The 26675-nt window shown below is 41.2% G+C and overlaps 1 protein-coding gene across 5 annotated transcripts in view; it reads right to left on the bottom strand.

Moving 5' to 3' along the window:
• Window positions 1–26675, bottom strand: part of ARHGAP10 (Rho GTPase activating protein 10) — a 256451-nt gene that overhangs the window by 71192 nt on the left and 158584 nt on the right. For all 5 annotated transcript variants that reach the window (XR_004968109.1, XM_036312231.1, XM_036312230.1 and 2 more), the window contains 4 exons: window positions 22375–22462; window positions 10888–10946; window positions 1965–2070; window positions 229–388 (listed from right to left, as the gene is read on the bottom strand). Coding sequence is in view for 4 of the 5 variants with exons in the window: in XM_036312231.1 (XP_036168124.1) it covers window positions 229–388; window positions 1965–2070; window positions 10888–10946; window positions 22375–22462 (413 nt within the window). In the remaining variant the exon portion in view is untranslated. The remainder of the gene's footprint in view (window positions 1–228; window positions 389–1964; window positions 2071–10887; window positions 10947–22374; window positions 22463–26675) is intronic.

The following is a 26675-nucleotide window of genomic DNA, read 5'->3' as shown; positions in this document are numbered from 1 at the left end:
CAACGGTGTTAAATATTTCCTCCTTAAGCCAGTTAGATAACAGAAGACCCAGCAGGCTCCCGATTTATGAAGCTCCATCAGAAGAGAGAAGCTCAATGCAAATTTCTCAGAACCAAGCTCATCATCATGACAAATTTAAAAAGAGAAAGAAGGAAATACTTTTACATCACAAATTGACAAGCCAAATACAGCAATTCCTTTAAGGAAAAAATATTAATATGGTTTTACCTTTTCATGGTTTTCAATTAAGATTTCCACAACAATGTTCTGGAACTTCAAGTCCATGATGGCAGCAACAGTTTCTTCCTGTGGCCTCATCAGAGTTGGTCCAAACACCACTCCCAAATTTGCCACGGTCATCAGGTTCTGCTTGGAGTGGTTTGAAACACTAACGTTGATGAGGGCAGAAAGAAAGGTCTCTGGTTAGAAGGTGAGCAAAAACTGTGGAATGTACAGTATTCTGCAAGATATTTCCCTAAACACCAGGACTCAACTATCCTCAACGTCTGCCTCTGAAATAACAGGATCCTCCAACAAGACCACACATCATGAGGCCCCTGCCTACCTCTCTGCTTCTCTCTGATACTCTCCGCTCTAGACACAGAGGCTGGCTTAATAACTCCATCCACACGCCAAGCTTGTGTCCCTCAGAGGCCTTCATTTACTGTTCCCCTCTACTTAGAGCACCTTCTCTGTCCCCAGATTACTGAACTCTTGTTCCCAGGGACAATGTGACTTGGCAGAATTACCTTCACAAGCACATAGGACTTGGACAGAGCACCCAAGTCCTGGGAACAAACTAGACAACTGTTCTCAGCAACTCCAAGGTCTCATCCTCAAAGAGACTTTCCATAATAACCCTCTTTGTAGTCCCACACCCAACATATATTCTCTCCTCCCTCTCCTTTTTTCCTTTTGACCACTCATCACCTCAATTTATTTTATATTTTTATTTGTATTCTGTTTGCTGTCTTTTCCCCTTAGAAAAACAGAACTTCCTGAAAGTATCCTGTTCAACTATGTGTCTACTAGCACCTAAGAAAGGTCAACCCTAGATGGTTTGGGTCAATAGAGTGTCAGCCTGAGGACTGAAGGGCCCCCGGTTCAATTCCAGTCAAGGGCACATACCTAGGTTGCATGCTAGGGGCGGCTGCAGGAGGCAACCAATCAATGTGTCTCTCTCACATTGATGTTTCCCTCTCTCTGTGTTTCTCCTCCCAACCCCTCTTCCTTTCAGTTTCTCTAAAAATCAATGGAAAAATATCCTCAGGTGAGGATTAATAAAAAAAATAAAAAGGGCATTTACTAACAACTATTTGTTGGCCAAATGAATAAATGGCTATACTAATACTAGGACTCTACACAGGTCATAATATCCTCTGGCCTTCAGTTCCTTTTTCTGTGAAACAAGGGTTCTAAAACATAGTGCTCCTTAGTTTCTTCCCCCCTCAAAAACTCCATAAATATAGTGATCAAGGAGTTATATATTTAAAAAAAGAGCTAACTTCTCTACTGGATTATTAGATTTTGCTTGCTTTTTTAAAGAGGGAATAAAAAGAATAGAATGGATCCTATGAAATACCTACCTACTCCTGGATTAAACAATCTTAAAGGGCATGTTCAAAGTCAGAGTTAGGTAGGTGTGAAACCAGGCTAAATTTGCTAACAGACTAATAATCACATTTCCAGAATCAGTGTGCAGGGAAGTGTATAATATTCTCTTCTTCTACTTCAAATCAAACCCCAAGTTGTTGGCAGTGATGTTAAGCAAATAATTACACGACTTCATGAAAGCATCGTGTTTCAACAGTCTTGTCCAAAACACACACAAGGAGTCAGATGTCCAGCCTGCCCTTCAAGGTGTGGCCCCTGGTATTGTGTATACAGCCCCAATTCTGACCATTACAAAGGCAAGAACACCCCACAACACCCAAGCAAAACGTTAGGAAGGAAAAGAGGCTTACTTTGTTAAGTGTTTCACCAAAATGTCCAACATCTCTTTATTCTTCTCTGGAAGTTTATGCACCAAGAAATGGATAGCATTCACACGAGATTCTGGACTCCCACTTTCTTTAAAAAGGAAAAAGAATAGTTAGTAGTGTATTCGGAATCAAATATATTCCTAAAAGTCAATACATGCAATATCTCACCAGTTCAACATCTTCAGAGAAATTAAACATGTTTTGCCACCTTTCAAAGGAAAAGAAAATCTCTCTCTCTTCCCTATTCTGAACTTCTCCGCCTCCCTGGTGGGGTGGGGGCTTTCCTGCCTTCCTCCCGGCTGACACTAGAACAGCCAGCCCAGCTTGTCCCCTGGCACGCTGCACTCACAGTGTGCTCATCGCTCACTTGAAGGGGTCTAGTCACCCTGTCCTGCCCACAATGGGATGCAAATAAAATATCAGCAAATAAACTCTTCCCTCTTATGGGTTGAATTTCATCCCCCACAACTTATGTTGACATTTACCACCGCCCCCCGCCCCCCCCCACCCGCCCCCATGTCTCAGATGTGACTGTTTTAAAACACAGCCGGGATTTGTTTTAATCAGGTATGGTGAGACGTGCAGGCATTGAAATGACTGTCATCAAGGAAGTTTATCCTCACAGATTCTGAGAAAAAAGAGGCATGTCATGCCATAAGCTTCATTGTGGTTTTGCACAGGAACGGGAGAGGCAAGATAAGCAGGCTGAGGATTGGTTTGGATTCTTTCAGGGACTCTGGGGCATAGGGGCTGTCCTCAGTTGTCTGGTACCTGGCCCCAGGTGATTAGGGAAGAATATGGCTGGAGTGTTAAGAGTCCAAAAGAGGGGGTGGGGAGGAGGAAAATGAGCTCTGGATTGGTTAGCTGGCATAGAAAAAGCACATTCAGGTTTACTATCTTTAGGAATTGGTTAGCCCCAAGAGGTTAGTCTCTCGGGATCAGTTAAGCCCCAGATGTTAAAACATCACAATAAAAAAAGACGGGCTTAACACAGTGATCTCAGTGGGGAATATGGCCCTTGCAGATGTCATTCATTAAGATAAGATCATGCTGGAGACACACTAGAATGTTCATGGCAGTAGCACTCTGGGTAATAGTCCAAAACTGAACCACCTCAAGTAGCCATCAACAGTAGAACAGTAAATAGATTGAGGTATGTTTATACAATGGAATACTGCACTACAAGAGTGAATGAGCTACTGAGTCACCCACCAAGGATGAGTCTCGCAAGACGAGCCAAAGAAGCCAGACGCAAACGACTATATTTTGTTAGATTCCATTTGTATATGGTTCAAATGCAGCAACCCTAACTTGTGACGTCAGAAGCCAGGCAAGTGTTCATGTGGCATGGGGTGGATGGTAACCATGGTGGGTATGAGGAAGAGTTTCTGGGTTCTGATAATGTTGTATTTCTTGATCTAGGGGCTGATTACATGGCGACCTTCACTTGGCAAACGTCCATTAGTCTGTACACTTGTGATCTGTGCATATTTCAGCTGTGTACCAACAAAAAGTTCACTGAAATTAAAGTTATCCATAATCAATATCACCCGAAGATAAGCTAGTAAATTTTAGTTTAATGCCTTTCGTGTGTTCCACCCGTTTTAAATAATGAATGTGCACACAGCCTATTGCATTTCATATATCATGGACATCTCTCCCTGTCATTCAAAGGCGCTCCACACCATCAACTTTACGATTAGCTAAGTTGCCTCCAAAATTAAGGGGCTCCAGTTTACTCTTCGGGTAGTAGTGTTTAAAAGTGGGGAATGAGATTTTACAGCACAGGACACAGTTGTGGCTAAAGAGAAAAAAAGCAAAAAAAGGCTAAGAAATGAAAAGGCACAAGATAAAGTGGAACACAAACAATCAAACTACATAATAAAAGACTTAGATATGGATTACACTAGACACCGAAAACAAAAGTACAACTATCTAAAGTTAGGTGATATATTATAGTCAAATTATTAATCTGGAGTTAAAACCAAGATCTTACTAAATCAAAGCTGGGGAAAAAATGAAAGCAATAAAAATATAGAAACATTTTCAATTCACAGCTTTGATTTTAAAATTAAAGCAGGGACTCTGAAAAATAGTCTAAGATTCTGAAGGGTAAAAAGATAACTGCCTATGATAAGAATTCTGTACATTTGAAAATTTAAAAAAAATTAAAAACTTTGCACTGAACAGCTACTTCTAACTCATGTGTCTATTTTGTCATCTTTCCCCAAGGGAAACCTAATGTAATATTTTTGGATTTATTACTTATTCAGAAACCCAAGACATAGAAATAGTTTTCCACCCTCGAAGGATAAGGGTCTTCATTTCTAAAAATAGGGTAGGTTTTGAAAGATAATCAAAACCTCCCATTTTCTTTTTTGAGTCCCTCTTCCTCTCCAATCCCATATCAGTTGAAATCACACACACATTTTTTCCAAGTCTGCTTTTTCCTCCTTCTTCCAAATAGAAGAATTTTTGAGATAATGCTTTTAAAGTAACTCTACCTTTTTCTCCATTTCTTTTTATTTTGATGTTAATCTATTAATGGGCATTTCCATGTAGCTACAACATACTGACTTAAGGTACTCAAAAGTTTTCTAAACTAAATTATCTTCCGTTTTCACTGATATAAATGAACAAAGAATGAAAGGTACAACTTTTTAAAAATCTAGGATACTGAATTAACCATAACACCAAATTCCTAACATATGCCAAGGAATTGGGAGTTTACTGTAATAGCAAAAATATGTTTAATTGTGTAACTATAAATCAGCATCCTCAACACTTCACATCTATCTGCTTATTATATGAACTGTGCCAACTAACGGAGACTGGAAAAGATACGATCTTAGCTTACTGGAGCATATCAGAGATACACGGGCAGATAAATGTTCAGTTATGTTAATATTTAAATGCCATAAATCAATAGTACTATAATTTTAGGAAAGCATGAGCACTTCCCAAGGAACAAGGAGTATCTTCCCTCAACAGACACCAAGTATCCCAGTTCTTCTGCGGAAGCTCCTATCGACTCAGAAATGAATACGCCAGGCTCAAGTAACTTGATGTCAATAGCATTCGATTCCTTTAATTTCCAGATTTCCGACTCCTTCCCCACCAAGACCATATGACTTTGTCTGTTTACCAACAAAAACAAAACATTCTGGGTAGGCCAACACCAGTGCCCTGGAGCCTATAATTGTTATATTTTTCATCACATGAATATGATTTTGCTTCCTATGTAACTTGACTAGTGAACCTAACAACACAAGTATTCTGGTTTGGGGGACTGAGATTTCCTGTGTGATACCTTAGCAGGCATCCAGGCTTCAGCTATCATCTTCAAACTAAGTCTAACATGAGTCCAACCCTGAAGCATGGGTCCAATTCTTACCAATGTGACATATCAAGAAATCCAAGTCTAAGAGGCTGAGACACAGGCCATGGACTACAACATTCTCAAAGGTAGCAACCACCATGCAGTAAGAGCCTTCCCCAGGTTGGTACCATCTTTTGTATTCCTGTGTAGACCAAGTAAACTGTTTTTACATCTTATAAATTTCTATACTAAAAGTCCATTATATTCTCTCAAAAGAATGATGTTAAATATATATATACTAGAGGCCCGGTGCACAAAAATTTGTGCACTCAGGGGGGTGGGGGGGTCCCTCAGCCTGGCCTGTGCCCTCTCGCAGTCTGGGACCCCTCGGGAGATAACGACCTGCTGGCTTAGGCCTGCTCCCGGGTGGCAGAGGGCAGGCCCAATCCCTAGGTGCAGCCCCTGGTCGGGCTCAGAGCCTGGCTGATTGGGGAGTTGGGGCGCTGCCCCATCATGCACAGAGCAGGGCGGATTGGGAGCTTGTGATGCAACAACCCTCAGTCACGCTCAGGGTAGGGCCGATTGGGGGGTTGGGGCACCGCCCCCTGTCACACTCAAGGCAGGGTCGATGGGCAGGTTGTGGCACCACCCCCTGTCACGCACAGAGCAGGGCCCATCAGGGGGTTGGGGCACTACCCCCTGTCATGCACAGAGCAGGACCCATCAGGGGGGTTGGGGCTCCGTACCCCGTCACACACAAAGCAGGGCCCATCAGGGGGTTGGGGAGCTCCCCCCTGTCACCCACAGAGCAGGGCCCATCAGGGGATTGGGATGCTGCCACTATCACACTCAGGGCAGGGCCGATGGGGAGGTTATGGCACTACCCCATCACACACAGAGCAGGGCCCGTGGAGGGGGGTTTGGGGCACCTCCCTCTATCACCCACAGAGCAGGGCCGATCAGGGGGTTGGGGCGCCGCCACTCTCATACTCAGGGCAGGGCCGATGGGGAGGTTATGGCTCTACCCCATCACACACAGAGCAGGGCCCGTGGAGGGGGGGTGGGGGGGGCGTCGGGGCGCTGCACCCAGTCACACATGGAGCAGGGCCGATCAGGGGGTTGGGGCGCCGCACCCTGTCACACACAGAGCCGCAGGGCTATCAGGGGGTTGGGGAGCTCCCCCATATCAGGCACAGAGCAGGGATGATCAGGGGGTTGGGGCGCCTTCCCCTGTCATGAACAGAGCATGGCGGATAGGGAGGTTGTGGCCCCGCCCCCGTCACACACAGAGCCGCAGGGCGATCAGGGGGTTTGGGCGCTGCCCACTGTCACACTGATCCCGGTGCTGGGAGGCCTCACGGCTCCACTGATCCCGGTGCTGGGAGGCATATTACCCTTTTACTATATATGAAAGAGGCCTGGTGCACGGGTGGGGGCCGGCTGGTTTGCCCTGAAGGGTGTCCTGGATCAGGGTGAGGGTCCCCACTGGGGTGCCTGGACAGCCTGGGTGAGGGGATGATGGCTGTTTGCAGCTGGTCACACACCCTTCAGGGTGGGGGTCCCCACTGGGGTGCCTGGCTAGCCTGGGTGAAGGGATGATGGCTGTTTGCAGCTGGTCACACACCCTTCAGGGTGGGGGTCCCTACTGGAGTGCCTGGCCAGTCTGGGTAAGGAGCTGAGGGCTGTTTTCAGGCTGGTGGGTGACTGAAGCTCCTAACTGCTCCTTTTTTTCTTTTTTTTTTTTATTCTGGGCCAGCTTTAACTCTGGCTCCAGCTCTGAGGCCTCGGCTGCTGAAAGCAGGTATCTGGTTTGTTTGGGTTCTATAATCGAAACACTGTATCAACTCCAGCTCTGAGATCCCGGTTGGCTGAAAGCAGGTTTCTGGGGTTTTGTTTAGCTTCTATATTTGTAACAATGTTTCAAACTGCAAGCTCAGAGGCCGGCAAGGTGGGGAACATTGGAGTCCTCCATCACTGAAGCAAGGAAGCCTCATGTTAGCTTCAAGCGGCCTGGCTGCCGGCCGCCATCTTGGCTGGCAGTTAATTTGCATATCGCCCTGATTAGCCAATGGGAAGGGTAGCGGATGTAGGCTAATTACCATGTTTCTCTTTTATTAGATAGGATTTATGTGTGTGTGTGTGTATGTGTGTGTGTGTGTGTGTATGTATGTATATATAATCTGTCCTCAGGTTCCTTATAAATAGGGGTGCTCAGATCATCTTTTGTTCTAATATTAACTGTCTTTGACCCCAGATTCTGACACTTATGACCAGAATCTTACGACCTCCATCCATAATTTATCGAGTGTTAGGATGTCTGACACCAAGCTCCTAAGTCCCTTGGAATTTCCTGGGTGATAAGAACATCTTTCGTTTTAATGAGGTGACTTTGGGTGGGCCCTTGAATGGGGACTGATCACCAGAAAGATCTAACCATGATGAGAAGCTCAGATTTTTCAGTCCCATCCCCCATTCTCCAGAGAGGCAAGTGGAGCTGGAAGTAGAGTTAATAATCCATATTGCATTCATGATAAAGCCTCCATAAAAATCCCAAACGTACAGGATTTGAAGAGCGTCTGAGTGCATGGACATTCCCACATGCTGGGGTGGTGGAACACCCCACTGCACAAGGACAGCTCCTGTACCAGGGTACCTCCAAACCTCGCCCTATTCACCTGGCTGTTCACCCGTATCCTTTATTGTCTCATTATGTTATAAGCTGTTAACCTACGATGTGTTCCCCTGAGTTCTATAAATCTTGCCAGCAACTTACAGATCAAAGGGAGGTTATGAGAACCCGGAATTACTGGGGGTAACCTGAGGCTTCCAACTAGTGTCTGAAGCAGGGGCAGTCTTGTGGGACTAAGTCCTTAACTTGTGGGATCTGATGCTAATTCTAGGTAGAAAGAATCAGAATGGAACTGAACTGCAGGACACTCTGCTGTTGTTCCAACACTGCTTGGTGGGGGGGAGCCCACACATTTAGTGACCGGGAGTGTCAGAAGTGAAGTATTGTGTGTGTGATGGAAGGAGAAACACAGGAGTGGTTTTTCTATACAGATGGTTTCTAGTTCCTTTCAGCAAATTTAGTTAACTCTCTTAGCTGAGAGGGTTTAGTTAATGCTCTTAATTATCTCTAAGAAAGAAAACTATTTAATTCCCCAATGCATAAGTCAGTATTTCTTAAGAATGGAAAAATAAAAAAAATGTTTGCTTCCTGTGGTGACAACCAACAAAACTCATATTTGTATCATGCACGTCAGAAATTAACTCACAGGTTCTCAACGGAACTCTACGGGAAAGAAACGTACAACAGGAAACGAAAGGACCAAGAGCAACCTTCAGAGCTCTCAGCAGGGAGGGTAGGAGAAGAGACTATCTCAACACCATGAACAGATGGAAACTACCACACATGAAAAGAATCAGAACTCTGTTTCCATGCTGGGGTGAGAGGCGGTAACAAAGTCTGGTGATGCTTGGTAATTTTAGCAGTGAGCTCAGCTAACAGACACTTCAGCACAACAGGGCCATCTCTGACATTGGTAATGGACAATGAGAGCCCTAACTGCAATCCTAATTTTCCAACAATATTCAAAAAGGGAGACTAATTTTGGCCACCTGATTTCTGTAGCTGTTTTATTCAATACTTGAAAGTACACATGCAAGAGATTAGAGGACCTGCTTCTGAGAGGAAAAGTAAGTACAGAGAACGGAACTCACAAAACTCAAATAAAAAATTAGAAATGTTGGCCTCTAAAATACACCTGGTTCATAGATGTACTTTTTCCTCATTAAATATGGTAACTACAGGTCCATTCCAACCGCAACTCCACTTAGGTGCAAATACGTGCCAATAATTACAGGAGCTACAGTTTTTCTTTGGAACAGGCCTGTTATTCAAATTGTTAAGGCTCTGTAACAGCATCCCACAAAATCGGGAAGCAAAACACAAGGTTCTGGCCTAGAGGGTGGTGATACCTTTTGTATTTATACAATCTCCTCTATCACATTGCTCAAGGATACCCTCAACAAACTCTTCCAACTCATCCCCACCACCAATGACTCCAGGACCACTTGTAAATTCCTCCTCTTAGGAGGCCTTCATCTGGTAAAATACACTGACATTAGAGTTTCAAACACACTGGCTTCAGTTACCAGGCCTGATAGTAAGAATAATGATACTCCCTTGTGGTGACTTAAAACTTATTCCATAATCACTTTATCTTTCTCCAATTCTCAAAGGATCCCAGATTAAAATTGGCACGCTCTGCTTTTTCCAGTCCCCAAGGCGCACAACATGAAACAATGGTCCTCCAAGTGGAGTTTAATTTCTCTTTCCCCTGTGTGCCAAAAATGCCACAGGGAAGAAATCAAAACAACTAAGCATTTGCTTGAGTTTCTGCCAAGAAAACTTTCCCCCACTTCCTTGATCACACAAATTCTCTTTAAAAAAAATCCTCTTCCCACATGAAAACAAAAGTGAATAGAACCATACTTTCCCCCATTACTGAAAGCCTATTTTCCATGGATATTCTAACCAGGCTTATACATGGCTTCTTCCTGCAACATACTAGGAACCTTCACGTGGGTCTGAGCAAAGAACTCACAAAAAGGCAACATTTAAAGCAATGTTCGGGCAGCAGTGACACAGGCCCCAAAGGGACTGCTCGACGTTTTCCAACAGCAGATTGAATTATGAAATACATCCAAGGGGGGAAAAAAAAAGTAAATGAAAATACAATTATAGCTACTGTCGGTGCACCTGTGAAAACCAAACTGCAGGTTTTAGCTAGTGGAGCCAGGGCTTTGAATTTAAAGATCCCTATAATCTGGCAAATTACTTAACATCTCTCCACCTTCATTTCCTTAACTATTAAATACCTAACACCAGTGTATTTCAGAAGACTGTAATGATTGAACACTATGTGTCGAATATAAAAACAGGTGTACGATAATAAAACAGAAAACAAGAACACTTCAAATAAGTATAACTCACCCAAAATTTCATCACAAATTAAAATTCTACCAACTATGGGCCTTTTTCATTTAACATTTTATCACATATAATTCATTCTCTGTCAAATATTGTGTGGGCTTCTGGCATTATCTCAAAGTATTTTTTCTGCCTTTAATTTCCATCTAAATATCTAAATGAAGCCATTTCCAAACTACTAATCTCTCCATATCTGCTCATCTCCCTAACCTTCTACAAGTTAAATACATCCATGTTCCCATAGCATTGTGCTCATGCCATTATTATATATTTTACCTATAGTGGGAGGTGTGTATGCACCAATATTTGCTAGAAAATTGATTCCTGGGGCAGAAATTCTTTCATGGCTCTACTTACCCAGTATCTGCAAAGGACTAGGGCACAGTAGACAATGAGTACATGTGAATGAATGAATTTATTTATTGTCCCTTTTTTTCACCTTTTAAAAGAGAAAAGAAACCCAAGATCTTCAAAAGTGATTTCTATTTTTAAATTCAAATTACAGTAATGAAGTTCAATGTTCATGTGGAAATTACAGTTTATACACACTACCAACCACAACACTGTATTTTGCACCTCTACGCAATACTTACTGGCTGGAACAATGAAATCCCCATGTAACTCATAGGTCATAAGAGGCTCCGGAAGACTCCTGTGTGAAAAGGACAGCATAGGATTACCAAACAAATCCACATTGGTCACTGCTCTTTGTGTCCATTCTTTAATAAAGGATATTAAATATGTTGTGTATTTCTTAGTAATGCGTAGGACTTCCCTAGGGAATACTTTTACATATCAAAAAATACATATATCAAACAGATTATTTTATTAAGGGCTATCTGCACCGGGCACTATCAAAGTTAAGCACCCACAAATTCCTATCAGACCTAAGCACATGGTATTTTATATTTAATCTTGGTTAGTACCTTTACAAGATTTTATATATAAAACTTCCTTCCACTCATTAACTTAAAGTCAAACCTTCTATTCAATCAAATAGGCACATAATTTTGCAAATCATCTCTAATATATTAATTGAAAATGCCACAAAAATATAGAAAAGATAAGAAATCAATCCTTTCCTCTTACATATCCCTATTATAAGTATATGATATCCATTTTTGGTTTATGCCTATGAAAACAATAAAACATAGGTAAGAAGTGAAATTGAGGACAACTTGAAAATATCCACGCCAGCCCGGCCGGTGTGGCTCAGTGGCTGAACCAAGAGGTCACTGGATTGGTTAGGGCACATGCCCGGGTTGTGGACTCAATCCCCAGTAGGGGGTGTGCACGAGGCAGCTGATCAATGTTTCTCTGTCATCAATGTTTCTATCTCCCTGTCCCTCTTCTCCCTTCCTCTTTCTCTAAAATCAATAAAAACATATATTTTAAAAATAAATTATGGCCCTAACTGGTTTGGTTCAGTGGACAGAACAGCAGACTGCGGACTGAAGGGTCCCAGGTTCGATTCCAGTCAAAGGCATGTACCTTGGTTGCGGGCACATCCCCAGTAGGGGGTGTGCAGGAGGCAGCTGATCGATGTTTCTCTCTCATCGATGTTTCTAACTCTCTATCCCTCTCCCTTCCTCTCTGTAAAAAATCAATAAAATATAAAAAAATAAATTATAAATAGTAAAAAACACCCACACCATTTTAATTTTCTACAAAAAGAGATTACAGAAATGGCCATATATTTTATCCTATGGTCAACACAATGCTACAGTTCTACCATTATACAAATCTAAAATTTTAAAAGACCAGATCTCTGAACTCTATAAACACTTTGAGAACAAGTATAAATCTGTACAGTTTCTGGAGGGCAATCTGGCAAAATGTTAAGAACCTTTAAAATATTTAAATCACATAATCCAGAAATTCCTCTTCAAATGCTTAAAAAAAAACATCAAAGATACACACACACACACAAAATGAAAACATATTCAAAAGCCAAGAAAAATACCAGGAACAAAGATCATTTCATATTGATAAAGAGGTCAATTAATCAATAAGACATAAGAATTCTAAATGTTAATGGGTCTAATAAAAGGAGCTTCAAAGTACATGAAGCAAACTGATGAGACTATAAGGAGAAACAGACAAATCTACAACTATAGCCAAGATTTAAATACCTCTCTGTCTCAATAACTGATAGGACAAGGAGGCAGAAAATCAGTTAAAATACAGAAGATTTGAACAAAGCGATCAACCAACTTCGTCTTTGGTTCATCCTTTACCTAAATGACACTCCACCCAAATGCATTCTTTCCCAGGGCACATGGAACATTATCAACCATATTCTGGGGCATGAAACAAATCTCAATAAATTTAAAAGGGCTCCATTTATAGAGGGTATTGCTCTGATTACAATAAAAATGGAATTAGAAATCAGTAACAGAAATATATCTGAAAAACCCCAACGAAGATAAAATTAGGAAATATTTTGAACTAAGTGCACTACACCACATATCAGAATTTGAGGAATGTTAGTAAAGCAGTATTTGAGAATCAATGTTTACTGCTAAATATCTATATTAGAAAAGAAGAAAGGTTTTATATCAATTACTTCATTTTTCATCTCAGCCAGAAAAAAAAGAGTAAAGTAAGCCCCAAATAAATAGAACAGAAAAATAAATAAATAAAAATTACAGCAGAAATAAGTAAAATAGAAAATAAAAACAAGACAGAAAATGAATGAACTCAGTCAGTTCTTTGAGATAATCAATGAAATTGATAAATCTAGCCAGAATGACTAGGAGATAACATAATGAAATCACAAATTATCAATGTTAGGAATAAGAGAGGTAGTTGCAGAATTGATATAGCCTTTAAAGGTATTAAAAAATAAGATAATATTATGAACAGTTTTAATTTACACAAATTCAACAACTTAGATGAAATAGACAAATGTCTTGAAAGACACAAATTCCCAAAGTTCCCAAGTATTCCCACATCTATTTGAGAAACTCAATTTGTACTTTAAAATTTGCCAGTAAGAAAACTCTAAGCCCAGATAACCTCACTGGGGAATTCTAGGAAACAAAAAAGAAAGAACACCAATTATATACAAATTCTTCCAGAAAATGTGAGAGGGAATACTTTCTAACCCATCCTTTGAAATAAGAATTACCTTAGTTCCAAATTAAAGACATACAAATAAAACTACAGATCAATATAATGAATATAGATGAAACTATATCCTATCTAATAAAAGAAACATGGTAATTAGCGTACTTCCGCTACCCTTCCCATTGGCTAATCAGCGAGATATGCAAATTAACTGCCAGCCAAGATGGCGGCCGGCAGCCAGGCCGCTTGAAGCTAACATGAGGCTTGCTTGCTTCAGTGACGGAGGAAACCAACGTTCCCTGCCTGCCTTGCCGGCCTATAGTTACAAATATAGAAGCTAAACAAAACCCCAGAAACCTGCTTTCAGCCAACCGGGATCTCAGAGCTGGAGTTGATACAGTGTTTCGACTATAGAACCCAAACAAACCAGATACCCACTTTCAGCAGCAGAGGCCTCAGAGCTGGAGCCAGAGCTAAAGCTGGCCCAGAATAAATAAATAAATAAAAATAAAAAAAAGGAGCAGTTGGGAGCTTCAGTCACCCGCCAGCCTGAAAACAGCCCTCAGCCCCTCACCCAGACTGGCCAGGCACCCCAGTGGGAACCCCCCCCCCCGAAGGGTGTATGACCAGCTGCAAACAGCCATCATCCCCTCACCCAGGCTGGCCAGGCACCCCAATGGGGACCCCCATCCTGATCCAAGACACCCTTCAGGGAAAACCAGCCAGCCCCCACCCGTGCACCAGGCCTCTATCCTATATAGTAAAAGGGTAATATGCCTCCCAGCACTGGGATCAGAGGAGCTGAGAGGCCTCCCGGCACCGGGATCAGTGTGACAGGGGGCAGCACCCAAACCCCCTGATCGCCCTGAGGCTCTGTGTGTGACAGGGTGCGGCGCCTCAAACCCCCCCCCCCTCTCCAGGCCCTTGCTCTGAGTGTGACAGGGTAGAGCCATAACCTCCCCATCAGCCCTGCCCTGAGTGTGAGAGTGGCGGCGCCCAAACCCCCCCTCCCCACGGGCCCTGCTCTGTGTGTGATGGGGTAGAGCCATAACCTCCCCATTGGCCCTGCCCTGAGTGTGACAGTGGCAGCGCCCCAACCCCCTGATCGGCTCTGCTCTGTGGGTATAGAGGGTGGCACCCCAACTCCCTGATCCGCCCTGCTCTGTGCGTGACAGGGAGGAGCTCCCCAACCCCCTGATCGACCCTGCTCTGTGCATGACAGGGTATGGAGCCCCAACCCCCCTGATGGGCCCTGCTCTGTGTGTTACAGGGGGCAGAGCCCCAACCCCGATTGGCCCTGCTCTGTGCGTGACAGGGGGTGGCGCTGCGACCTCCCCATCGACCCTGCCTTGAGTGTGACAGGGGGCGGTGCCCCAACCCCCCAATCGGCCCTACCCTGAGCGTGACTGAGGGTGGCATCGCAACCTCCCGATCCACCCTGCTCTGTGCATGACAGGGGGCGGCGCCCCAACTCCCCAATCGGCCCTGCTCTGAGCCTGACCAGGGGCTGCACCTAAGGATTGGGCCTGCCCTCTGCCAGCAGGTCGTTATCTCCCGAAGGGTCCCAGACTGTGAGAGGGCACAGGCTGGGCTGAGGGACCCCCCTCCCCACCGAGTGCACAAATTTTTGTGCACCAGGTCTCTAGTATATCTATAAAAGTCTAAGTGACCAAACGACCAGTCGACCAGTCACTATGATGCACACTGACCACCAGGGGGCAGATGTGCAATGCAGGATCTGCCCCGTGGTGGTCAGTGCGCTCCCACAGTGGGAGTGCAGCTCAGCTTACCAATGGGCACCAGCTGCCAGGCTCACAGATGGTAAGTGCAGCTACAGTGGCGCGAGCCTCTCCTGACTCCGCGGCAACACTACTGAGTGGCGGTGGCAGGCACAGCGGGCCGGGTTTAGCTGAGGATCAGGCCTAAACCAGCAGTCTGACATCCCCCAAGGGATCCCGAATTGCGAGAGGGCGCAGGCCAGGCTGAGGGACCCCACCGGTGCATGAATCCATGCACTGGGCCGCTAGTTCTAAATAAAATATTAGCAACTCAAATTCACAAAGATATAAAAGGATAATACAGCATGACCTTATAACAAAAATTTAACTGCCTTAGTATTAAAACAAAATCAATGCAACTAACCATTCTAGAAAACTATAAAAGAAAAACTCTATGATCATCTCAATAGGCAATTCAGGGAAGAAAAAGATAATTGTTCCTACAAAAGGTACTGGAACAACTGGACATCCATATTCAAAAGTGAACTTGGATCCACACCCCATATCATCACAAAAATTAACTCAAAGTAGACCACAGATCTAAGTATAAAACCTAAAACTATAAAACTTCTAGAAGAAAATAGAAAACCTTTGTCACTTTGAATTAGGCAGATTTCCTTGATACATCCCATAAAAAGAAAAATTGATAAATTGGACTTCATTAAAATTAAAAACCATTTAAAAGATGCTCTTAGAAGAATAAAGACAAGCCATAGGCTGAAGAAGACATTTAAAAAGCACGTTATGTGAGAAAGGATTTATATCCAAAATATATAAACAATGACCAAAACACAATAGGAGGAAAAATAGCCCAGTTTTTTTATTTGTGTGAAAGACACAGACACCCAAGAATACATATAAAAAGCAAAAAAGCACATACAAATGTCTAATACCATTAGTCATTATGGAAGCATCAATTGAAAAGCACGATGCGATGCCACCACATCCCTGGTAGAATGGCTAAAATCCAGAAGACTGACCATATCAAGAGCTGGCAAGGATGTAGAGAAAATGAGACTCTTCCATGATGTTGGTGGAAATGTAAACAAGCACAACCACTTTGGGAAAAAGTTTGTCAGGTTACCAAGAAGTTAAAGGCACACCCACCATACAACTTAAATGTTACAGACAATCTGATTTGCCTATGAGAAATGAAAGCCTATGCTCCCTTAAACATTTCTATTGTTTTTAGTAGCTTCATTTTTAATAGCCAAAAGCTGCAACCCTAATATCCATCAACAGGTGAACAGATTAAAAAAACTGTGAGATACCCATATAATAGAACACAAATTACCAACAAAAGGGAATGAACTATGCTACAACATAATTCACATAAGTGAATCTCTGCTGAGTGAAAGAAGAGTTGAAGGAAACAAATAGGACTGTATGACGATATTCTATATATGTGAAATTATAGCAAATACAACATTTTTTATATAGTGACAGAAAGTAGACCAAGGTTGCTTCCTGGAATGAAGGAATGAAGAGAGCGGTATGAGAGCAAGGGGTTTCAAAGGGGCATGAGGAAACTGGGGGGTGATGAGAGGGTCCCTATTTTTATTATGGTGATGACTCCACAGATACACACACGTCAAACTTATCCAAATGTACGCTATAAATATGTGGTTTATTGTATGCCAATTATACTTCAATAAAACTGTTTACAAACAAAATAGATGCAAACATGCATTTATAGGTTATGTTCCCTACATACAATTTATGATGGTGCAGCAGACACACACACACACACAGAGGCACAGACGCACTGACAACTGTAGACTTTGAAACTGAACTACTGAAGGAAACTGTTCTCTTATTTCCTTCCCTTCACCCCCTACACCAGCAGTCGCCAACCTTTCGGACCTCACGGACTACCAGTGGTCTGTGGACCAACTGGTTAGCGACCGCTGCCCTACACTATCATTTAAAGAAGAAAAATAAAATCAATTATACCACAGCCTAGATAAAGGGACAGAAGTAAATTTATTGGGGTTTTTGTTTCAAAATGAGGACAAGCAAGATGAAGCAAAGAAGGAAAACTGTTACTGGGCAAAGAGTGAAAGTTAAAGGGTGCTGAAAAGAAAAGTGGGGAAAATGAGAACACTTAGAAAAACCATCAAGGGAATTTCATTTTCAATAAAAATGAATTTGTATCTGAACAGCTTCTACACGCTTCTTACATCATAGCCATATGTCTGCTAGGCAATGAAGCATAAAAAGTAAGCATTAGAGATCAATGTTACTCTCTCAACTTCCATCTCTCTCTCTCTCTCCCCCTCTCTCTCTGTCCCTCACTCCCTCTTTCTCTCTCCAAAAAGCCTCAGGTGAGGATTTTTAAAAGCAAACATTAAATACTGTTAATACAAATGACAAGTTCCCCATACAAAATGTATTATCCTGAGCCACAGCACCCCTCAATTTTCCAACCCAATGTGTTTCTGAGCTACATCTCTTTGCCACCCATTGCAAACTGTCTGGGACTATACGTCGTAATATTGACCAATGCTGGCAAATTCTTCCCCTCAAGTCCCATTCCAATTTGCAGGCTTTAAAAGTTTCCTCTAGGTGAAATCATTTTACTAAAAACATCACAAAACAGCTCATTGGTCCCCTCACATGGGAAACTGTTGTAATGAACACACTGCTGAAAGTCAAAAATCAATCAGAGGGCTGGTATTCAGCCCTCTAAGTACTAAAGTTAAAGGAAAGTTCCCTCAAGTCAGTAGAAGAAAGAGGGAGACACCAAATGCGTGTCCACTGTACATCTTTTTTTTTTTTTGTCCAGTCCCTGGGAGGGGTTTTGCTTCTTATGTTAGTTTGGCATTTGGGGGTTCTGTTACTTCCCTTCCACAGCCTCCAACCTCCCATCCCCTAAGGTGGCAGGGTTACTTGCAGCAGAATTCAAGGGCAATCGTGAGAAAAGCTGTCTGCAGCTCTGTGCCATGCGCTTGTGCCAGCTGCTATTCCAGTCCAGGCAGGCTGGCTCTAGCGCCCACGCTCTCGACCATCACAATGTATTTATTACTCCTTGTGCTGAAAGAAAAGCATTTGCTTAGGCCACAACTGGGTAGTCAAAATGAGATACATTTGGCACGTCACCAGAAAAAGTGTCAAATCTGAATGACTACACTTTCAGTTGCTAAACATAACACGGGGGAAAAGATCAGCAACCTTTCAAAGCTTCTGAGGCACCTGCCAGTTCATGTTCATCACTTCATCACGTTCACGCAGAAGGTGGGTATTGTTAGGAGGGAAGTTGTAGGACACATACAGCGTCTCATAATGTTCTTCTGTAAGTGATGTTTGCTTCAAAGTGGTATTTGACAGGATGCAGCAACGTGATGAGGGAAAAAGGCAGAGAACGCAACACAAGACCAAGGCCATAAGGAACAAGCTACAGTGTGTGTCAAGAACCATTAAACTAATTCCTCACACAAGGGGTTAAAAAAAGAACTATGTGGAGCAGCAGGAAAACATGCCATTCACTACAAAATAACTGGATTTTTGTCTTTAGTTATCCCACCAATAATTGAATCACCTCGGTCAACCCCTTACCTATACCAGGCATGAGTTTACCAAATAGTCAAATGAGTTTAAAGCTTCCCCCTGGAGTGGCAGCTCCCTTTGCTAGTCAGTAACATGCAATTCCTTCTATGCTCATATCCCTCTCCCCTTCTTTCAGTCATGCACCTAACACAGGCTCTCTCAACCTCAGCACTATTGGCATGTTGGCCATCTGGGGGAAAGAATGGGCTGTCTCCTGCACTGTAGGATGTTTAGCAGCCCATCTCTGGCCTCCACTCATCAGATGCCAGTAGCACCCCCCCTTTCTCCTGCAATGGTGACAACCAAGAATGTCTCCAGATATTGCCAAATATCCCCTTTTGGGGTAGGGGTAGGCAAAATCATCCCCAGCTGAGACCCACTGCTCTCATATTTGAATGACAGGTACAGCTCTAGATACTGGGAATTCTGCAATGAGCATGAAACATAAGACGTCTGTCTTCAGGAAGCTACATTCTAATCCCAGGGTGGCTAACGAGATTCATTTTTACTGTAGTCCTCATCTATACCTGTCAAGCAACATTAATGACAAATTAGACATAGGCAGGTAGATTTAACTTGTGTCCTTCTATAGACTAGGGATAATAATAATGTACTTCATTGTTGAAGAAAAAAAGTTTAAAGTGACTAAAAACATCTGGCTTAAATAAAATACTTGAAAATATGTAATACACACCGGAACCTATTGATATATTTTAATTTCATTAAAAAGAAGAACAGCCAGACAACACAGGCCACCTGATGCAAAAAAAAAAACAAACAAAAAAAAAAACATAAAGAATATAGTGCCACTATGATGCATTCTTGCAATATGTAACTGTTCTTGCAATAAATAACCTTAACCTGAATCTAATGAAGTCTATAGATTTAACTAATAGTTTACAGGAAATATGACAGCTAGGGAAACATGTTAAATGATACCATAAGGACACGAAATACAGCCATAACTAAAAAACAGAAAACTCTTTTAAAAAATGACCCAGGTTCACCAAAAAAAAAGCTGGGGGGGAGGGTGAGGGTGCTGAGGGAAGAGAATGTGCAGATTAAAAGCAACTTACTAGGTGTAGCAGTAAATAATGTGGATTTTTTTCAATAGATGGAGTTACACATATTTTGATATATATGCGATTTGATATGTATGCTATTTTATTGTATTGACAACAAGCTTCAGAACTTCATATGTCAAATTTTCTGAAGGTGTTAACATCATAGATATTTTTACGCTTAAAAATGTCAAATTTCATGCCAAAAAAGGAGCATTTGTGGGAAGTTTTAATTCATTACTTTATTTTGAAGATAAGTGCTGCTGAATACTTCGGGAAGCTTATGGTGAACATGGTCCATCTCAAGATACTTGTGAACACTGGTTTAAACGCTTTAAAAGTGATGATTTCGATGTGAAAGACAAAGAACGTCCAGGTCAATAATTACAAGCATTATTGGATGAAGATTCGTGTCAAACTCAAAAACAACTTACAGAAAAGATTAAACATTGCTCAGCAAATAATTTCCTATCGTTTACAAGCAATGGGAAAGATTTTAAAGGAAGGAAAATGGGTGCCACATCAACTGAACGAAAGACAAATGGAAAACCCAAAAGTCATCAGTAAAATGTTGCTTCAAGAGCACGAAAGAAAGTCTTTTTTGCATCGAATTGTGACTGGCGATGAAAAATGGATTTATTTTGAGAATCCCAAATGCACAAAATCATGGGTTGATCAAGGTCAACCATCAACATTGACTGCAAGGCCAAATCGCTTTGGAAAGAGGACAATGCTCTGCGTTTGGTGGAATCAGGAAGGCGTGGTGTATTATGAGCTTCTAAAACCAGGTGAAACTGTTAATACTGATCACTACTGACAACAAATAATCAATTTGAACCACACTTTGATCATGAAACAACCAGAATGTGGCAGAAGACACGGCAAAGTAATTTTGCTTCATGATGACGCACAATCACACACTTCAAAACCAGTTGAAGACACGTTAAAAGATCTTGCCTGGGAAGTATTAACCTACCCACTGTATTCACCAGACCTTGCTCCTTCAGATTACCACTTGTTACGATTGATGGCACATGCACTTTCTGAGAAGCACTTCAAAACATACGAAGTGGAAAATTGGGTCTCTGAATGGTTTGCCTCAAAACAAGGAAAGTTCTATTGGGACAGTATCCACAAATTACCTGAAAGATGGGGGAAATGTGTAGCTAGCGATGGACACTACTTTGAATAAAGCACTTTTGATGTTTCTTTTGAAATTATCGTAATTTCTTTGATTACAAAAATCTGCCATTATTAACCAGTACACCTAGTAAAACACATCAACCAGGTTCTGGTCAAGCAGCTCAGTTGGTTAGCGTGTCATCCGCACACACCAAGGCTATGGATATGGTCGGACACATACAAGAATCAACCAATGAATGCATAAATGAATGAAACAACAAACTGATGTTTCAATGTTTTCTCTCTCTCTCTCTCTCTCTCTCTCTCTCACACCAAGGCTATGGATATGGTCGGACACATACAAGAATCAACCAATGAATGCATAAATGAATGAAACAACAAACTGATGTTTCAATGTTTTCTCTCTCTCTCTCTCTCTCTCTCTCTCTCTCTCCCCCCCCCCTTTCCTTTCTCTCTAAAAAAATCAATAAAAAAAACCCTCACATATCAACCAAGTAAAATGTGTTGGCACTGTTTAAATCCTGTAGTTATTAAAACAAATATAAAAAGGCTTTTTGAAAAAAATTAGTAAAAATGGAACAAAGACTAAGTACTTGATGATATTAATTTTGTTAGATATAATAATTATATCCCTCTTATCTTTTCTATATGGTCTTTTTTAAAGTATATTTTTATTGATTTCAGAGAGGAAGGGAGAAGGAGAGAGAAATATCAATGATGAGAAAAGATCATCAATCTACTGCCTGCTGCAAACCTCCTACTGGGGATCGAGCCCACAACCCAGGCATGACCTGGACTCGAACCTCAATCTCCTGGTTCATGCATCGAAGCTCAACCACTGAGCCACACCAGCGGGGCAGCTGCCAGGACTTTTTTCCCAGTGGCTTATTCACTTCTTTTTGTACTTCTTAGGTATTTACTTTTTTTATCTAACCTTAAGCTTTTTAATCATCAAATTCCTCTACTTCTTAGGGAAAGTTTAATGACTCACGGAGATGATGAACCTTTTTCTAATTCTAATCCTAAATATTTTCTATAATAAATGGAAAATTGAAGTTTATCTTAAAACCTCAATAAGTAAATTTCTTTTCAAATAGCTCTGCATTTGTTTTATCATTTCAGCCTTTAAGATCAAATGGTTTAAATTTAAGCTTTAAAAAAATCATTTTAGCCAGAAAAAAAAAATTCAGTGAATGCAATAGTGTTCTTCCTCTATTGTTTCATAGCATTTACATCCTAAAACTCACATTTACAATAGACATCTATTTCTATACCTCAGTCTGCTCCCTCCAATTCTCTTCTGTTGCAATTTACCTACCTGATGTTCCCCTACTTAACTCACTTTCTAGGACATTATTGGCTACCTCATACATGTTCTCCTTTTAATAAGGTTTAACTTGACTATTAAGATGCAGAGTTGGCATCTGCTGGGTTGGATGTCCACATCCCCCCTGCTTCCCTCCTGGTACTCAGAGGAGCTTACCTCAAATACTGCTTCAGGGCACTCGTTATTGTCTTCACTTCCCAATCACTGGAATTCTCCAGGTCCAAATCATTGCAGGTTTTTACATCTAGTGAGCAAGCAAAAAAGAAAAAATAATTAAAACTTTGAACATTCAAAGGCCCTCTTGACTGGCTCACAAAGCTTTCATTTATAAGTGGCCAAACCACAAATAATTAATTCTGTGGTTTCCTATAAAAACATTATATACCATTTCTTATAATACTGTAAGCCATGACCTAGCATTAGACATTTCTAACACTTCAGAAAATCTGTCGTGGAGATCAAAATAAGAGGATCGGGATTGGACCGAGAGTAGGAAAGAACTGGACATAGTATAGCATTTCAACAGTGACCACTGCAAAGCATGGATAGCTGTTGTTATTATTATGATCAATATTATTATCATTATTCAAGCTGGGACTCGGTAGCCATGGCTTAGAGAATGGGGCATTTGCAGTGTCTGTACACTTTTGGTTGCTCAGGTGGCACTATAGCTGTCACACTGCATTAGGACAGGAAACAGGCAGTGTTGTTAATGGCAAGATGACTATTAGAATAGCGAAGTCAGTGGAATGAAAGGATGAGTTTGGTCCTACATGTCTAAGATTTGTACTCATCGTATCATATTTCTGAAAATTAATACATGATCAGTCAAAATAGAAATATGATGACACATAGACTTAAACCGTCATTTGTGGGTACTCTTTCACATTAATATTAGAACTGATACACTCATCCAGGAAATATTTATTGGGACCCCCTGTGTGACATTTCTGACATTCATTCTAAAATTAAACTAGTTTTCTTTGTCCTAAAAATGTGTTAATGATGTGTTCTACCAAATGGCCTTTCAAATAGCTAATTAACTCAAAGAAGACATGAGGCTTTAAAAAAAAAAAGAAAAAGAAAGAAGAGGGAAAGAGGGAGAAAAAGAGAAAAGGAGGGAGGGAGGGAGGGAGGGAGGAGGGAGGGAGGGAGGGAGGGAGGGAGAGGGAAGGGAGGCAGTGGATTCTGAAAAGGAGAAAGTCAGTCCTGGATGGTGGGGAAGGCCAGCCCCCTGAGCTGGGTGGCATCTCTGATCCTGGTAAAGGCTGGGCTACCATGGCTCGTGTGGCATGGCCACAGGGCAGAGTGCAGCACTGGGATCACAAACCCGGGCGCAATCTCTGTGGAAACCCCACTGCACACACATCAGTTCCAAACCCATCTGAACTTGAGGCCCTCACCTGCAGAAAGGGGTCAGGCAAAAGCTCTCAGAGAGCATCAGAGCAAATCAGGGATGTGTATGGATTTCCACAAGTTATTAAATTAAATGACTAGGTAATTACCGTCACCGAATCCCTGCAAGTATCAGCAGTCAGCGGCGGTGCCGGCCTCCGCGGGAGGGAGGAGCAGATGGGTTATAATGAATGATCTCAAACAATCACTATAAGCACGTCTGCCTTTCTGCACTCCCCTCACGGAAAGGAGAAAAGAGGAGATTCGTGGAGGGGACTTTCTTTCTCCCTCGCTCCAGAATGAGGAGTTTCAACCAAGACAAAAACAAATAAAAAACTCGTCCTTTCTTTTCCTCCCTTACATTGCACTTGTCCATACGGGGGGTGGGGGGGGGGGGGGGTAACATCATGTCAGTATTTCCTCTTTAAAAGCACTAAAAAGACAAAGCTGTCAAAATGAGACCACCACATGATGTCACCCATGCCTCTTAAAAAGTTTTAGGCTTGGGTGTGAAGAAGGATGGATGACAACTCAATGTTATTCTCGAACTTTTTGAAAATCAAGTAAAACAGGAAGTGATGGTTATTTCACAGCCATAACAGCCTACATATGAAGTCAATTACTCAAAAGTCTGGAGACTTTTTAAAGCGCTTCAGCAGTTCTTGATTACAGCAACTGACAGCGGCATGCAATAAACTACAACAATGGCAACTGACACAGATTACATTTTGATCAGTTCCTACCATTCAGGACTCATTTGTTACTGAGCTTGTCAGACAAGCCACAGGTACATTCGAGAAATCAAATTAGGCACCCTGATTAAAGGTGCAATCCTTTATAACTGGGGCTAAATAATTCTGTTCTAAAGGCTTGCCAACCAATTACTTCAGTAACTGAATATTCTCTCTCTCATTACATCAATTATTTAAATCTCATTTTAACATACAAGTCAGATAACATATTCAATCAACTTGCTCCCAGAAAATCACCATTTTTAAATCCTTCTGAAGGAAAGGCTTCTAAATGAAATCTTTTATTTTCAGCTTTCTACCAAATTATCATTCTATATTTTGAGAATCTTATTTTTTTCAACGAGAAAAAAAAAAGCCATCCTTTGAATTCATGGACTAAAACGTAGCCGCCACCTCAGGAGCTAATAACTACATTGTGTCTATGGTACTGATCCTCTCTTAAATGTTACTGTTTTCAAATAACTCAATCATCATAGCAGTTTTTTTACAATCAGTGGATGCACTGGGACTAGATAAATGTGTTAATAACTTATTTGGGATTCAAACTTAAAATGCATTGCACTGTTACATGAGAATATATGTCCTATTGTAAATAAGGTAAACATTTTGCTTCCTTTCTGACCAAGGGAACCACCTGGTGGATTACTTAAAAATTTAAATTAACAAGCACAGATCCAAACAGTTGGCTTTTTATTTGGATTATGTTTCATAATTTTATAACTAACCAGTGGTCATTTTTTTGAAACAGGAAATTTCCAGCCCAACCTAAATGTAAGTGTTGGCACTCACTGGGGTCTCATTTGAAAGTACTTATGAAGCATAGTGGTTGAGTGAATTCTGAAAATGAATTTTTTTTCAGCTATTAGTTTACTTTTTCACCAATCTATGTGGAAAAGTTGTTCTACAATGTAAAGAAGCTAATTTTTTAAGTAAAACACTTCTAAATTAGTTTTACTTGTTTTCTATGGTTCTCTGTCTAAATTTAAAAGCATTCAATCTTTTTTTTGCAAATTCTATTTTTGTAGAAATAACCACCACATTCACCAGCACACACAAGCTACTATCACCTTTTCTCACAAGTTTCCCCCTGCTCTGGTATTTTCATTCCAAGTGGGGAAAAAGGCAGAACATGTGAAATTCTAACTCTTCTCAGTTCTAAACTACCCATAACTATTGTAATTAATCTGTTATATTCTCACCCCACTTACTAAAAAAATGACTCACCCAAAGACACCTCATCTGATACTTCTCCCTGACTTTCCCAACTGCTCTCTCTAAAAATCAAACCAACAAAAAACCCAAAACTTTTTTTGAGACCAAGTGCGCCCTCTGTTGGAGCCAAAGGGAAGGAAAGGAAAATCATCTGTGAAGGGAAGGAAGTCACCTGAACATTTTCTCTTGGGAACTTAAGAATTTTTGTCCAGGGAAAACTAGGGGGCCGCTGGGAATCCAGCAGACCACTACCCTCTGTGCCCAGGCCTGGAAGGGTACTACTGACTTTCCATTGTCAAATGCCATTAGTATTTCACATTGGCAGTCAGACAGGAGAGAAGGGGTGGAGAGAAGGGGGAAGGGGAGGGGGGAGGGCAGGAGGAGAGGAGGAGGAGAAGAAAGAATAATAGAAAGATTTTTTTCTCTTTTAATCTTAAATATGAAGGGTGGAAACATACGGAAAATGGGAACAAGTGAAGAAAACTTGCAAGATTTGAGCAGGCATCCTTTCTTTCGAAATCATCCAAACTTTTACATGTGAGTATTAAGGAATACTCAAAATATATTAAACAGTACAAAAAAATGTATGTAAAAATGGCAATAATAGAAAAATAATACCAAAGTAAGAATTCCTTTCCAAGAACTAGAAAATTAAGTAAATCAAAGTTCTTCTTAAAAAGTATAAGATGACTTGGAACTTTTTCTCAGATACTTAAAAATTATATCATTTTTCATCTGTACAAAGAAAAATGCATTACAAACAAAAGGTGCTTTGAAAAATTCAAATTTGAAATAAATATTACCTGGAGGAATAGTAATATTAAAAACTAAGTGCACAGTACTACAAATGAGCAAACTTATCAGAATTAATTATCTAGAGAGGGAGGAAACATTGATTGGTTTAAAAGTGCAAAGTTAAACATCTGGCAGACTCAGCCAATTTTTTTTCACTAAGATATATAATCTTAAAATAATGTATAGAGATGGGGAAGTTGGAGAGAAAGAATGTCTATGAAATAGTTCTATACACGGCTATTCGGAAACTCTAAAATCCTTTTTTTTTGGAAGAAGTATAAATTATTTGAATTTGAACACTTG

Source organism: Myotis myotis, unplaced genomic scaffold (genome assembly GCF_014108235.1).
Source record: "Myotis myotis isolate mMyoMyo1 unplaced genomic scaffold, mMyoMyo1.p scaffold_m19_p_6, whole genome shotgun sequence".
Taxonomy (NCBI): domain Eukaryota; kingdom Metazoa; phylum Chordata; class Mammalia; order Chiroptera; family Vespertilionidae; genus Myotis; species Myotis myotis.
The sequence above is the reverse complement of the archived record's forward strand: the minus strand, read 5'-3'. Positions and strand labels throughout refer to the sequence as shown.